General features: G+C 48.9%; 1 protein-coding gene across 2 annotated transcripts in view; it reads right to left on the minus strand.

The window, feature by feature from the left end:
• Window positions 1–16,010, minus strand: part of LOC119979364 (ephrin type-B receptor 2) — a 715,489-nt gene that overhangs the window by 156,514 nt on the left and 542,965 nt on the right. For both annotated transcript variants that reach the window (XM_038821482.1, XM_038821481.1), the window contains exon 4: window positions 10,559–10,714. In XM_038821482.1, coding sequence (XP_038677410.1) covers window positions 10,559–10,714 — 156 coding nt within the window. The remainder of the gene's footprint in view (window positions 1–10,558; window positions 10,715–16,010) is intronic.

A 16,010-nucleotide genomic window follows, 5' to 3' on the forward strand; every position in this document is an offset into this window, starting at 1 on the left:
ATGAGATGCTGTTGGCCATCAGCAGCAGGAGGATTATGTTTAACCACAATCTGTAACCTCATAGCCTGAGACATCACCCATGCCGGAGGATTGCCTCTGGTTGAATGATGAGTGTAGATGGATGAATTGATATCAAAAATAGAAATAAATGAGTATGACACCCAGCTCCTTAAGACTATGTAAAGGAGAGATGAACAAGTCGAGTCGGATATATCTCCTTTATCAAAGAGCAACAATTTGGAAAGTCAGGATCATCCAGTGAAGTGACAACTGCAACTTTTCCTTAGGATTTCGAGCCCTTAAGGTAGCAACTTGAAGTTTTAGTATTGTTAGCCAGATGTTTATTGCGGCCTGACAGTTTTTATTCTTTCATGGAGTGTGGATATTGCTGGTATTTGCCAATCCCTAATTGTTCCTGAGAACATAGGGTGGCATGGTAGCACAGTGGTTAGCACTGTTGCTTCACAGTGCCAGGGACCCGGGTTCGATTCCTGCTTGGGTCACTGTCTGTGCGCAGTCTGCACGTTCTCCCCGTGTCTGCATGGGTTTCCTCCGGGTGCTCTGTTTTTTTCCCACAAGTTCTAAAAGACGTGCTTGGACATTCTAAATTCTGCCTCTGTGTACCCGAACAGGCGCCGGAGTGTGGCGACTTGGGAATTTTCATAGTAACTTCATTGCAGTGTTAATGTAAGCCTACTTGTGACAATAATACATAGAACATAGAACAGTACAGCACAGAACAGGCCCTTCGGCCCTTGATGTTGTGCCGAGCATTGTCCGAAACCAAGATCAAGCTATCCCATTCCCTGGTGTGATAGAACATAGAACAGTGCAAACACCACACAGACAGTCACCGAAGGTCAGAATCGAATCCAGGTCACTGCCGCTGTGAGACAATAGTGCTAACCACTATGCCACCTTTCTGCCCAAAAACTTGCCAGGGGAGTTTGAGGAGAAGTTCAAAGCTCCCCGTGTGGGAATTGAACCCCGGTCTCCTGTGTGACAAGCAGGGATACTAACCAGAAGCTCTATTCTAAAATCTGCCAGTGGAGCTTCTGGACAACTTCAAAGCCCCCCCATGGGGGAATGAATCCTGGTCTCCCATATGATAGGCGGGGATACTAACCACTATACTAACGAGGAACAAAAAAGTTGCTTATTGTCACAAGTAGGCTTCAAATGAAGTTACTGTGAAAAGCCCCTAGTCACCACATTCCAGCACCTGTTCGGGGAGGCTGGTACGGGAATTGAACCGTGCCGCTAGGCTGCCTTGGTCTGCTTTAAAAGCCAGCTATTTACCCCAGAGTGCTAAACCATTACATAGAGAATAGGAGCGGGAGGAAGCCATTCAGCCCTCCAAGCCTGCTGCACCATTCATCACGATCATGGTTGATCATCCAACTCAATAACCTGATCCTGCCTTCCCCCTTATATTCTTTGATCCCCTTCGCCCCAAGCACTATATCTAACTGCTTCTCAAAAACAGACAACATTTTAGCCTCAACTACTTCCTGTGGTAACGAATTCCACAAATGTCTCCTCATCTCTGTCCTAAAAGGTCTACCCTGTATCCTCAGACTGTGACCCCTGGTTCTGGAGCCCCCCACCATCGGAGACATCTTTCCTGTATCTACTCAAGCGCACCCAGATTCAATTGCATTTTGATTCTCAGTTACCCAACATTTGAAAATAGAAAGTTGGCATTTTGAAAATAAAGCCAGGTGCAAATTATGTTCCAAGATCCTCACAATTGTCTTTTTATAAAGTTCCCTCTTCCTTAAAGGTTCTGACTGGGCCCCTCCCTTAAATACATCTAGATATTCATTGTGCTGATTCCATGATGATATACAGCCAGCAGACACTCACAGGCACTTGTCGAACCCCAGCAAATATAAACCTTTTCTTTATTACCAGGATAACATTTTAATTCAATTGGCAGAGGAATTCCTCCCCAGTGTGTCTTAAAAACCTGGAAGTCCCAATTTGCAAATTGCCTAAATTACAATATTAGAAACAGCAATAAGAACGTAAGGGATGATGAATGTTATCCTGATTTAGAATTTATCTATGCTGAATGGTTGGAGCTACATGAAGAGCTGTATGTTCCATGTTCTATGTTCTAAGATTGAACTCAGATTTCTGTGGCTTTCTGTGGCACTGGTCTGGTGATCTCAGAATAAGTATACTCCTTCAATAAAGAAAAATTCTAAAGGAAAGACCCATCACCCGTGGTTAACTAGAGTTAGGGAAAGTATAAAACTCACCTACCCCTCACACCTCCAAGGGGATCTCTCACTCAGCCACCTCATGGGTTGGCCACCTGTCACAAGGCCCTCTTCCCCCAACCTCCCCCAATACCCATGGAGCCCCCCCAAGTCTCTACTATGCTCCTCACAGCCCCGCCCCCACTCTGGTTCCACGCATGCCACTCCTCAACCATCTGAACTGGCTGGACACACTCCTATAATCTCCCCATCCGTCTTTCCACAGGACAGGATCGACCATAACCGGTGAGAGAGGCCACAGCCACCCGGGGTCACGCAGAAGCTCCGCACCCTCACCGCACCCCAAGAGGAAAGACCTCTTGAGCTGGTGGGGGTAGAGCAGGACCACCCACACCTGTGAGAATGGCAGAGTGGGGTCAGTGAGCAAAAGTGAGGGCCCTTATGATACACAGTCATTCCTTAAACCTCAAACCTCACGTGAATAAACATCTCGTATCATTTATCCCCCGTGATAAGAACATAAGAACATAAGAACTAGGAGCAGGAGTAGGCCATCTGGCCCCTCGAGCCTGCTCCGCCATTCAGTGAGATCATGGCTGATCTTTTGTGGACTCAGCGTCACTTTCCCGCCCGAACACCATAACCGTTTATTCTTCAAAAAACTATCTATCTTTATCTTAAAAACATGTAATGAAGGAGCCTCAACTCCTTCACTGGGCAAGGAATTCCATAGATTCACAACCCTTTGGGTGAAGAACCTCCTAAACTCAGTCCTAAATCTACTTCCCTTTATTTTGAGGCTATGTCCCCTAGTTCTGCTTTCACCCGCCAGTGGAAACAACCTGCCCGCATCTATCCTATCTATTCCCTTCATAATTTTGTATGTTTCTATAAGATCCCCCCTCATCCTTCTAAATTCCAATGAGTACTGTCCCAGTCTACTCAACCTCTCCTCATAATCCAACCCCTTCAGCTCTGGGATTAACCTAGTGAATCTCCTCTGCACACCCTCCAGTGCCAGTACGTCCTTTCTCAAGTAAGGAGACCAAAACTGAACACAATACTCCAGGTGTGGCCTCACTAACACCTTATACAATTGCAACATAACCTCCCTAGTCTTAAACTCCATCCCTCTAGCAATGAAGGACAAAATTCCATTTGCCTTCTTAATCACCTGTTGCACCTGTAAACCAACTTTCTGTGACTCACGCACTAGCACACCCAGGTCTCTCTGCACAGCGGCATGCTTTAATATTTTATCGTTTAAATAATAATCACGTTTGCTGTTATTCCTACCAAAATGGATAACCTCACATTTGGCAACATTGTATTCCATCTGCCAGACCCTAGCCCATTCACTTAACCTATCCAAATCCCTCTGCAGACTTCCAATATCCTCTGCACTTTTCGCTTTACCACTCATCTTAGTGTCATCTGCAAACTTGGACACATTGCCCTTGGTCCCCAACTCCAAATCATCTATGTAGATTGTGAACAATTGTGGGCCCAACACGGATCCCTGAGGGACACCACTAGGGACACCACTGATATTATCGACCTTCCCTTGCTGGGTAATCAGACGAGCAGCCCGAACCACCCTCGTGCCCCCCTGGGAACCACTGACCCGAACGGCTCAGAGGGGGATTTCTCCGACATCATTCGTTCACCATTGAAGAGGAGTTAGAGCTGTGACCCACACACTCCAACAGCCCAGATACTCACGCCTCGGTGGGATTGAGTAACAGACAGGCTTCTGGATCACTCACTGATAAGCACCTCACAGCTGAAATTACACAGCAGGGATGTCCCAGGGCAATGCCGGAGCCCAGGGCACTGCTACGCCTCTGGCGGATGTCGTGCCCCTGGATCTGGTTGCCCCTGAGCTGATGGAACTGCAAAGGCAGAGTTGTGAGAATCAGGAAGAGATGACAGCATCCCTCCTCGGACTGTAAGGCCGGCTGGAGGAGGTCCATCACCTCGTATCCAAGGATACGGTGCCATCACTCCAATGCAATGAGGCCAACACGGCAAGGGTGGCAACCGCAGTGGGGACTTTGGTGCAGGACGTGCACTCCATGGCAGGGAATGTCCGCTCCTTAGTTCAACTCATGACCTCCATGGGTGAGGGCATGAGTTCTGTGGGACAGAGCTTCAACTGCAGGATGCAGGCTCTGGGGAGAATTGATGAGTGTCAGCAGCAGAGGACAGCAGGGCTTCTGGATCTCACTCCAGCTACCCCCCCCCTCCCCCGCCCAATCCCATGGAGGAGCACAGGGGCCCCAAAGCACCTGAGGCGACGCACCTCCAGCCCAGCACACCATGAGGGGTAGAACTGCAACACCCGTGCTGCCCAAAAGTAGGCCCGACCCTCAAATTCCAGGTTTTCCAAGGGACGCCCACCAAGGTCACCTCGGGCAACAGGATGTAGAAGGCTGCCTCGATCTCAGTGGTGGATCTGGGATACACCTAGAAATAGTGAGAGGATTAGGAAGACTAAGAAACAATCGGCACGTTGTGGGCACATTGAGCACAGGCACTAGTTAAGATAGGTCACCGCTGTAACATAGCATCTGTAAATAAACATCACATTGATCACCAGAAGACCCCCCACCCTGCCAGGTGATGGTACCATGCTCCACAATCCCTCACGCACACTCAGCACTTTATCCCTGTGCAGTGTGAGAGTGGCAGCTCAGTGTCTCTCCCACCTCCCACATTGATGACTCAGTGAAGATGTGTTCAACCTCTTCCCCTCTCCCCGCTCACCTCCGTCGATGCAGCCATTCTTCTCCAGCGATGAGGCCGTGGAATGACATGTAGAGGGAGGCTGACCCATCTCGGATGTAAGTTGGAGAAAATCACTAGCGCCCCTGGCCCCAGCCCCCCCCCCCCCCCCCCCCCCCCCCCGGCTGTAGCAGATGAGAGCTCATCCAGCGTCCCAAGACTCCATGATAAGCCTGTCCATTGGCTGGAGGCATCAGCTCCCTGTCAGGCAGGAGTCAGACATAGCGCTGAGGATGAGAAGAGCATCGCTCGGTCCTCAAGGCAAGACATCATCATTCTCCCACAGACTCCGGCCAATGGCTTTCGCGTCCTGCCCATGAACTTTGGCCATCGTCACGGAAACAAACGGCCGGCACCATGATTATGATGAGACTACAGTCCCCACAATGAGAGATCTCCTCACTCTCTAGTCCAACAGTACATCCTGCTGGATAGTGCAGCTCATCTGAAAAGTATAGGTCCCATTAATTGTTCAGGTATAAAAATTGAAATCGCAGAATAACAAATTAACAGGGAAAAAAAACAAGGGACAGACAGGGATTAACAGGAGGATCCCGACAGCGGTAGTGTACAGAAGTCGGATCCGGACGACGAAGAGTATCCTGAACCCAAATACCAGGAGAGTTCTGACTGAGTATTCGTGTTCCACCATGTCTTCTCCTGGTTGTGAGAAGGTTCCGGACCAGGTAGATGTTATCGTGGATGGTCCGGCCTGGGATCGTGTAGGACCGGTCAGGTTAAATCATGTGCTCTAGCACAATGCCAAAGCAGGAAGACATTGCCCTGGTGAATATTTTGTAATCTGTACTGAGGATGGAGACCACACAGCAGTTTTTAAGCAGGCAGAGCTGCCCCATCATGGGCAGCTGGGCAATAACAGCCCTATGCCACGAAAGGGGAACCTTCCCGGTCGCGATACTTCCATCCAGGACCCCTGCGTAATCGCTCTACAGGCCATCCCAAAATGCCCTGAAGAACTCCACAGTTAGCCCGTGCAAACTCCACACCGACAGTGTCCCAGAGCCGGGATCGAACCTGGGACCTCGGCGCCATGAAGCCGCAGTGCTAACCCACTGCGCCACCGTGCTGCCCTAGGGACCCCCGATGAGTTGCTGGTCCCTCAGCTCGCCCTTCTTCTTTTCATACGCCAGCCTCACGGCCAGGTTCCCATCGGGCTGCCTAAAAAGTGACTCCAGGTCGAGCGCTTCCTTCTCCAAATCCTCACCCCTGGATTTCTGCATTTTTTTACCAAACCCCTCGCATACTCCTGTTGGAAGACATAGACATGAACCTTGCCCACCTCCCACCACAGCTTCAAGGAGGGGAAGCCAGCTAGCGGAGCGTAAATGTTTACAAAGTGAAGGACTGCACCTCCCTCGCGGACCGTTAGGCGCAGCAATCGGCATGGTACAGGCTCCTTGATCCCTGTGGTAGTCACCACTGTTGTATTATATTGTATATATTGGTATTATGGTAAGGCCCCTGTACTACAGGTACGGGGGTAGATCCCTGCCTGCTGGCTCCGCCCAGTAGGCGGAGTATAAATGTGTGTGCTCACCGAACAGCAGCCATTTCGCCAGCAGCTGTAGGAGCCCCCACATCTCTGTGTAATAAAGCATCGATTACTCTCTACACTCGTCTCATCGTAATTGATAGTGCATCAACCCCCAAGATCACCAGCTGAAACCACGGGGCCAACAAGATAGCTACCTTGCCAGAATGGGATGCCAGGTGACTCATGTAGATCACCGCCTCCTGCCGCCCCCCTCACTGCTCCAAGAATCATGTGGCTTCATCTGCCAGAGCAGTGTGGGTTTCTTGCAGGAAGCACGCCGCATACTTCCTGTCCCGAAGGACCAAGAAGTTCTGGAACCTGTGCAGTGCTTCTCTGCTGCCGTTGATGTTGAGGCTGGCTATGGTCACCGTCGTGTCAGAAATATAACACTACCTTTATCGTCAGTGCTAGGAAGGAGCAGGGTAACGTGTTCCCCTCCACTCCCTCAGGAGGCCGGCGAGGAAGCCATTCGGCCACTGCTGCTCATTCCAGCCGATGTCCAGCGCCCCTTTATGTAGGCGTGGGCAGACCAGACAAGCAGCGCCGGCTCAGACCAGTGGTCGAGGGCTCGCTGGACTCTGTCCCAGTGACCGCAGCTAGTTTTACAGAAGAGCCGGGGTTCCCTGTGGGGTTGAAGGGAGACTCAGTGGGGGGACTGAGGGAGTTCACTGCCTCACTGCAGATGGACTCTAATTCGTCCCCAGTGCCCACCATCGAGCAGCTGTCCTCCGGCAAATGCCAACTAAGCAACAACCCCTGACTCTGCCCCGATCCCATCCCAATGATCGATGACGGACGGGTTCCTCTCGGGGTTCTGGGTCAAAGGGAGGGGGCGGCTTAGACCCCCGCTGCACACCAGATACCAGATCACCCGATACATCTGGAAAGAGTTCTGGAAGCAGAATGGAGGTACCCGGCATTGAAGATTGAGCAGAGTAGGGAGGGGTCCTCCTTGCCACCAACTTCCAGTGACCCAGGGGTCAAGATGCTGCCGCAGCCACCCGGCATGCTATAAATTAATGCCTCCGGGGTCAAAGGTGGAACAAGGCCTTGGGGTTCCCGCCCACACTGGGCCCCAAAGCCCCCCGAGCTGCGACAGCTCATGTTCTCTTTTATTTTTATTTTTTTGTTTTATTATTCTTCCGGGACAGGGTGTAACATCAAGGGGCAGGGCCATCACTCTCCCTTCATTGTGGGTGGTTAGTGTATATTGCACCATGACATGTGGCGTGTGTGTGTCCTTAAAGGAGTGACGCTTCTTTTGGGGGGGGGGGGGCCTGCACCAGGGAAACATCCATCTTGAGTGCCTCCCCGGACTACATTCCTCCCACCCCTCACGTTCCATCCTCCGGGTCTGGATATGGTCAGTATGACCACCGGCTCAGGGTCACGCATCCCATCGCCCAGGGACCCGTGCAGTGACGGCGCCGGGCCCAACACATGTCGCTGAGGCACCAACGGGCCCAGGTTTGGGTGTTTGTGTTCGTCTGAGCCTCTGGTCGGAACCTTTTAGCATTAAGCCCCTAATCTATTAAATACCCATTTTAAAACTCACTCATAACCTCAGGTCATTTCAAAACATATATGCAGCATAATTCATTTCAAAACATAGCTTCAACAGAACACAGCATAATTCATTCTAGATTAAAACAGCATTCTTATTCAGCTAACAAACACATTTGCAAGATAATATGACACTAAGCAGTCCTAGGACAGGGCAGCTCCATGACAACAGTATAGCAACGGTACAGTAACCTAAAGGAGCCATTGTCCTAACAATCAAGTCAGCAAAATCCAGTTCAAGCCGCTTGCGATAACGGCACCAAATCGCATTTGAGAACACATATAAGAATTCATTAATGAAACATTTCAAGTTAATTTGGAAAATTAAAGACAGACAGCTAACCATCAAATCAAACTTATTTGATTCTAACGCAAACCAATTAGGATTACATAGAGATGTAGTTAGATGGCTAAAGGCAGATATGATTTAGTATAACCGTGATAAATCGTATGGCCATTTTTATCTGGATAATTCTAAATTATTTGATCTGAGCTATTCGCTGTCTTTAACTTTCATATTTTCACTTGCCAAATCTAACTCTCAAAGTAAATGCAAGAAGTTTTGCCGTAAGCAAGAAAATAATTTCTGTATTATTTGAAAGTTATATTGTCTACAAATTGCTTCTCTTTGAGTCCTTTTGCTAGCTGGACTTATTAGAGAATAAGATTTAAATGATTCTCAATTGTAATCAATAGAGACAAATAAAACGATTCTTATTTGCACCTGAGAAGTGTTAACTCAAATTTCGACTGAGTTTTAGTGTTCGCAAGTGTCACTAAATCCGCATGGTAGATCTCTACACCAGCGGACAAAGACCTGGTGCCAGACATTCACTGGATTTCATTGGTTTTCTGGTGAGTTGTGTTAGATGTGGTGACATACAGAATGGTGCTAAACGATACAAGTTAAATTGCATTGGCTGATCTCGGCTGAGGGTCATCCTAACCCTAACTCTAACCAAACCCTAGCCCAAATCTTAACAAACCCTAGCCTTAAACCAAACCTAATCTTAACAACAAACATAAACCAAACGCTAACACTGACAATAATCTGAACAATACTCCTAATGTTAACCTGTAGCTGGCCCAAATGCTACGTAATCCTAAAGCTGAGTCCAAACACATGCCTCAGTTTACGGTTGAGCTAATATTAAGGCCAGGACTGGAACAATGCCAGGGGTACAAAAACATAAATAAAAAATGTTCTGAAGAGTAATTTTCAACTTGAAATGTTAACTCCATTTCTTTCTCCAAAGATGCTGCCAGATCTGCTGAATATTTCCAGCACTTCCTGATTTTATCTTAGATTTCCAGTCCTAACTACTTTGCTCTTAATCTCGGAATAGGTTTGGTGAGCAGCCTGAACTCGGAGTGCCAGTGGAAATGTGCACAAACGTGAGTTGGTTTCAACTTTCTGGAATCCACAACTTGCACAAAACGTCTTTCACATCATGAAATATCTAAGCTGCTTAGTTCTGCTTGGAGCCAAACTTTTCTTCCAAATTTTCCTTTAACATCTTTGGAATGAGACATGAAACCATGATCCCGAGTTTCCTCACAGGTAGATGGAAAAGACCCCATAGCACTATTCTGAAGATCAGGGGAGTTATCCTCGGTACCCTGGTCAATATTGCTCTAAAAGCAAACAAACTACCGGCCATTATCATATTGCTGTTTATGGGAGCTTTCTGTGCACAAATTGATTGCTGTTTTACTCAGAAACACAAAATCACAACAGTGATGATATTTTATAAGTACTTCATTGGCTGTTACACACTTTCAACCATTCTCAGGTTGTAAATGGTTGGATATAATTTAATGTCTTTCTTCTTAACCCAGTGGAACTGAAACCGCTTTGTGGCATCTGGAAATAGGTCATTACAATGAGAATGCACTGGGACATGAATCTGTCCCTGTGGCTACCTTAATCCCTGCTCCTCTGCCTCTCTCTCCATTTCTGCCTGTGTCTGTCACTCAATTTGTCCATTTGTCTCTCGGTTTGATAGCGGTCAAAATCATTAGGGGTCCGGACATAGAGATAAACTGTTCCTATTGATCAGAGAATAAGGATCCAGAGGACATTGACTTAAGTTAATTGGCAAAAGGTGTAACAGTGACGGGAAGAGAAATGTTTTTGCGTAGTGAGTGGTTTGGATCTGGATTGGACTGCCCGAGTGTGTGATGGAGGCAGATTCAATTGTGACTTTCAAAAGAGAATTAAATCATTATCTCAGCACAAACAATTTGCAGGGCTGTGTGGAAAAGGAAGGGGAGTGGGACTAGGTGAATTGCTCTTCCAGAGAGCCAGCAGACACAACAAGCTGAGTGGCCTTCTTCTTCTGCTGTAACCATTATGTCTTTCTTTTCTGTCTCTCCATGTCTGCCTCTATCCATAAGTCAGCACCACATGAGGAAACGCTGGCAAACTTACTGGTGCATGGCATATCCAGTGGGTCGGTGTCAGTCCGAAAGTATCGATTCCTGCAGACACAGGTAGTGGCACCTTCCGATGTGGTCCTGCTGTTGAACGGACAGCTCAAACAGGAATCCTCCCCTTGGTTTGGTTTAAATGATCCTGACGGACAACCTGTAAAATAAAGAGGAATATGAAAGCTGAGCTGAGAGTGGGAATGGGTGGGGAATGAGTTTGGGATGGAGGGCCTTCATGTCCCCTCTCTGCAAGGCTACGACTGCAGCTTTTACAATATTACATTTGGGCAGCACGGTAGCATTGTGGATAGCACAATTGCTCCACAGCTCCAGGGTCCGAGGTTCGATTCCCGCTTGGGTCACTGTCTGTGTGGAGTCTGAACATCTTCCCTGTGTGTGCGTGGGTTTCCTCCGGGTGCTCCGGTTTCCTCCCGCAGTCCAAAGATGTGCAGGTTAGGTGGATTGGCCATGAAAATTGCCCTTAGTGTCCAAAATTGCCCTTAGTGTTGGGTGGGGTTACTGGGTTATGAGGATAGGGTGGAGATGTTGACCTTGGGTGAGGTGCTCTTTCCGGGGGCCGGTACGGACTCGATGGGCTGAATGGCCTCCTTCTGCACTGTAAATTCTATGATGATTTCTTAGGTGTCAAAAAATGGCGAGGAAAGGAAATCAAACAAATGTGGGAATAAGGGCGGCACGGCGGAGCAATGATTAGCGCTGCTGCCTGACGGCGCCGAGGACCCGGGTTCAATCCCGGCTCCGGGTCACTGTCTGTGTGGAGTTTGCACATTCTCCCCATTTCTGTGGGTCTCACTCCCATAACCCAAAAATGTGCAGGATAGGTGGATTGGCCACACTAAATTCTCCCTTAATAGGGAAAGTAAAAAAAAACAAATGTGGGATTGAATAGAACTGATTGAGATATAATGAAACAAAAGATGTCACACAGAGGGGAGCGGAGAACGCAGACAAATCAATTTGTCAACAAATATGTTTGACAAGAATGTACTTGAAATCAAAATCAGGGCAACTCAAAATCAAAAAATCAAATTTACAATGTGAACGAACGTGAAATAATAGCATTTTCTTTGGAATAATTCATCAGAGCTGAGTGATGGGAGTCAGTTTTAAATGCTTTGTCTGTGGAACTGATTTGAATTTTCTTCAAATGTTGTCATTCAAAGATACAAACTGGCTCAGATTTCCATTGCTGCTTCATGTCAATTCAGCTTTGGTGAATCATTTAAATTAAATTCGTATCATGTTTGTTATCTAAATTGGCTACATATAAAATAAAAACAGAATATGCCGGAAAAACGCGGCAGGTCTGGCTGTATGTGTGGAGAGAGGAACAGAGTTAACAATTCCAGTCCGTAAGGGTCTTCTTGAAATAAATATATAATAACACTGACTTTTCTGGCAAGTGATTCAAAATCTAATGGAGTTCTTCCCTTCATTCATGGCTTATAGTGATGCGCATTCATTGCCAGGTATGGTCGGAACTGAGGAGCAGTATTGGGTCTTGTCATCTTTCAAGACTACAACTATTCAAGGATCATCGCAGAATGTAAAGATAATCTCCAGTTTCTTCTTTCCGCTGTAAACCATCTTAGCCCACCCCCCACCCACCCCACTCCGTCCTCACCTCAAACAACAAGTACAGAAAGTTCACGGACTTCTTTGTCATTATAATTGAGACCATCTGACCAGCATCCTCTGTCAGTCCTATCCCTTCTGCTAGTTTACCCGGACAACCTTCCTCTAACATGTCCCCTGCCCTGACCTGGAACTTACATCTTTCTCTCATTTCTCTCCTAACTCCCTTCATGCCCTCTTCAAGCTCATCTTGTCCTATTTCCGCTGATTTGCTAACCGGCCAAAACCCCTTTCCAAGCCTCTGTTACATTTCTCTTCTCTTTAATCTAAAGTCATGCCAACAGAATCCTTTGCCATGGCCCAGATTTTAACCCCTAGATGCAGGGTCATCAGAACCGGATACTAGTGCAGATACAAACATTCTCCCACTTTGCACACTGAAATGTCTGTATCTACAAAATAGGCAACTGATAATTCGACAAAGCAATGACAAATTCACCACTTACAATCGCTCAGAGATTCCATTCTGAGGATCCACTACAGTTACGTGTCACTGCAGCAACCCTGGTCACCCTGGCTATTTGATAAGGGTCCAGTGAACGCAGGCCTACTGGCTTGCAAAGATGTGTTGTTATGGTACCATCAGGACAATGATGTGGAGCACAGACCACAATTTGCTTAACTGGTGAAGATTACCTAACTCTGCTGCACGGATCATCATTCAACAGCCTACACAAAACTGTTTGAACTGTGGAAGTAATGCAGATCTGCTATTCATTAGACAAAAGCAGACAACCCCTTCCCACTCACTATTCATCAGTACTCTCAGGAGTATGTCTCGCCTTGAACGAGATAAGATGAAAGATGCCCATGACCTGCATGCGGGTAACAAAGTAACCAACCTGTATATTGGTCAGAAAGTTTGAGTGCATCGCCCATGTGATGGAGCATGGAATCCAGCAGAAATCATCAGCATTATGCTCAAAACCAAGATCGTATCAGGTACGAACTCCAAGTGACAAAGCAATGGATCAGGTGACAAATCAGATCGCTACTGCAACCAGAAATACGGAGTGGCCTTATTGTGAACAGAGAATGGTCCAAGAGAGAAAGCAAAGGAGCCCTAACTAGCAGTCTGAAAATGTACAGCAGGATCCCAGCAAGGATCACGGGAACTGAAGCTGTGACGAATAAACAAACCACTGATATAGTTCAAAGTCATGTAAACTTATTAGTCTGTGTTAAATACATCCAGACGCAATAAGCGGGATTCTCCGTCCCGCAACGCCGGAATTGCGAAACACACTTGAGCAGAGAATCTTGCATGAGTCGAAAATTGAGGCTGGCGCTGGGCATCCAAAGCTCCAATGCCTCAACAGTGGGGTGAATGCATTCTCCACCACACGCCAGCGTGGCCGTGAAAATTGTACAGTCAAAGCTGTTGGTTCATTATTGTTGGTATTCTCCGGGCCTCTAGCGAGGCTCCACCTCCGCCAGGAGGAATTGCTGAAGGCGAGGTTCACTTGTGGCAATTAAAATCGGGAAACAGGCATCACGGCTACTGGGGGAAAGAGCCATCTTGGTCGCCATCTTCGCCCCAGCCAAACACGTGCGACTCATGGGGGCCGCCATCTTGTGACTCCACTGACCACACAGATGACCCGCAGCTGGGCGCAGTCACCCTTGACCAGCGCAGCCAAAACAGCTGAAGAACTCCATGATGGTCATCAGGGTCAATGGGCACGGGACTCCTTGTCTTTTAGACTCCGGGAGCACTGAGAGCTTTGTCCACCCCGACACTGTAAGGTGCTCCTCCCTCCACACCTACCCAGCCTCCCAAACAATCTCCCTTGCCTCCGGGTCCCATTCGGTTCATATCCGGGGGTACTGTATCGCCAATCCCGCGATGCACGGCGCAGAGCATGCTCGTTTTAAGCTTGACGTCCTCCCCCACCCTCTGCGCCCCCCTACTGCTCGGATTGGACTTTCAATGTAATCACTGAAGCCTGACCCTACAGTTCGGTGGACCCTTGCCCTCCCTCACGGTGTGCAGCCTCGCGACCCTAAAGGTCTCCCCACCTTCACTCTTTGCGAGCCTCACTGCTAACTGAAAGCCCATCACCGCTGGACATGACGTTTATCAAGCCGGAGGTCCAGCGACTGTTGAGTGAAGGGATCAGCGGGGCCAGCAACAGCCCCTGGAGAGCGCAAGTGGTTGTCGTCCGAACCGGGGAAAAGAATCGGATGGTTGTGGACTACAGCCAGATAATTAACCGATTCATGCAACTCGATGCGTACCCCCTTCCCCGCATAGCGGAGATGGTCAACCAGATCGCGCAGTACCGTGTGTTCTCCACGGTCGATCTGAAGTTGGCCTACCACCAGCTCCCAATCCGCCCGGAAGAGCGCCACTACACTGCTTTCGAGGCAGCCAGCTGCTCTTCCACTTCCTCAGGGTCCCCTTCGGCGTCATGAATGGAGTCTCGGTCTTTCAGAGAACGATGGACCGAATGGTGGACCAGTACGGTTTGCGGGCTACATACCCATACTTGGACAATGTGACCATCTGCGGCCATGACCAGCAGGACCATGATGTCAACCTCCAGCGGTTCCTCCAGGCCGCCCACCCCTCAATCTCACATACAACAAAGAAAAATGCGTCTTCCGTACTACCCGACTAGCCATTCTCGGCTATGTTGTAGAGAACGGAGTCCTAGGCCCGACCCCGACCGTATGCGCCCCTTCACAGAACTCCCCCCCTCCCCACAGCCTCAAGGCCCCAAATGTTTGGGGCTGTTCTCCTACTATGCCCAGTGGGTCCCCAACTATACGGACAAAGCCCGCCCACTTATTCAAACAACCACTTTTCCCCTGACGGATGAGGCCCGCGCGGCCTTCAGCCGCATCAAGGCTGATATCACCACGGCCACAATGCACGCGGTGGATGAGTTTATCCCTTTTCAGGTAGAGAGCAACGTGTCAGACGTCGCACTGGCCGTCACACTCAACCAGGCTGTCAGGCCAGTAGCATTTTTCTCTAGGACCCTCCACACGTCCGAAATTCGACACCCCTCGGTCGAGAAGGAAGCACAAGCCATAGTGGAAGCCGTGCAGCACTGGAGGCACTACCTAGCCAGTAGGAGGTTCACCCTCGTCACCGACGAACGATCGGTAGCCTTCATGTTCGACAATGCACAGCGGGACAAAATAAAAAATGATAAATTCTTGAGGTGGAGGATCGAACTCTCCACCTACAATTACGATATCAAGAATCGTCCTGGGAAGCTCAACGAGCCCCAGATGCCCTGTCCCGCGGCTCATGCGCCAGCGCGCAAGATGACCGGCTTCGGGCTATCCACAATGACCTCTGCCACCCGGGGGTCACCCGGCTTACCCACTTCATTAAGGCCCGCAATCTGCCCTTCTCCACCGAGGAGGTCAAGGCCATGACCAGGGACTGCCAAGTCTGCGCGGAGTGCAAACCGCACTTCTACCGGCCAGACAAGGCCCACCTGGTAAAGGCCTCCCAGCCCTTTGAGCGCCTAAGCATTGACTCCAAAGGGCCCCTCCCCTCCACCAACCGGAATATATACTTTCTCAGCGTCATCGACGAGTACTCCCGCTTCCCCTTCGCTGTCCCCTGCCCCGACATGACCTCAGCCACCGTAATAAAGGCACTGCACAGCCATCTTCACGCTGTTCGGTTTCCCTGCCTACGTCCACAGCGACCGGGGCACATCGTTCATGAGCGATGAGCTGCGTCAGTACCTGCTCAACAAAGGCATCATCTTGAGCAGGACTACGAGCTATAACCCGCAGGGAAACGGGCAGGTGGAGAGGGAGAAGGACGACGGTAT

This window comes from Scyliorhinus canicula, chromosome 16, assembly GCF_902713615.1.
Source record: "Scyliorhinus canicula chromosome 16, sScyCan1.1, whole genome shotgun sequence".
Taxonomy (NCBI): domain Eukaryota; kingdom Metazoa; phylum Chordata; class Chondrichthyes; order Carcharhiniformes; family Scyliorhinidae; genus Scyliorhinus; species Scyliorhinus canicula.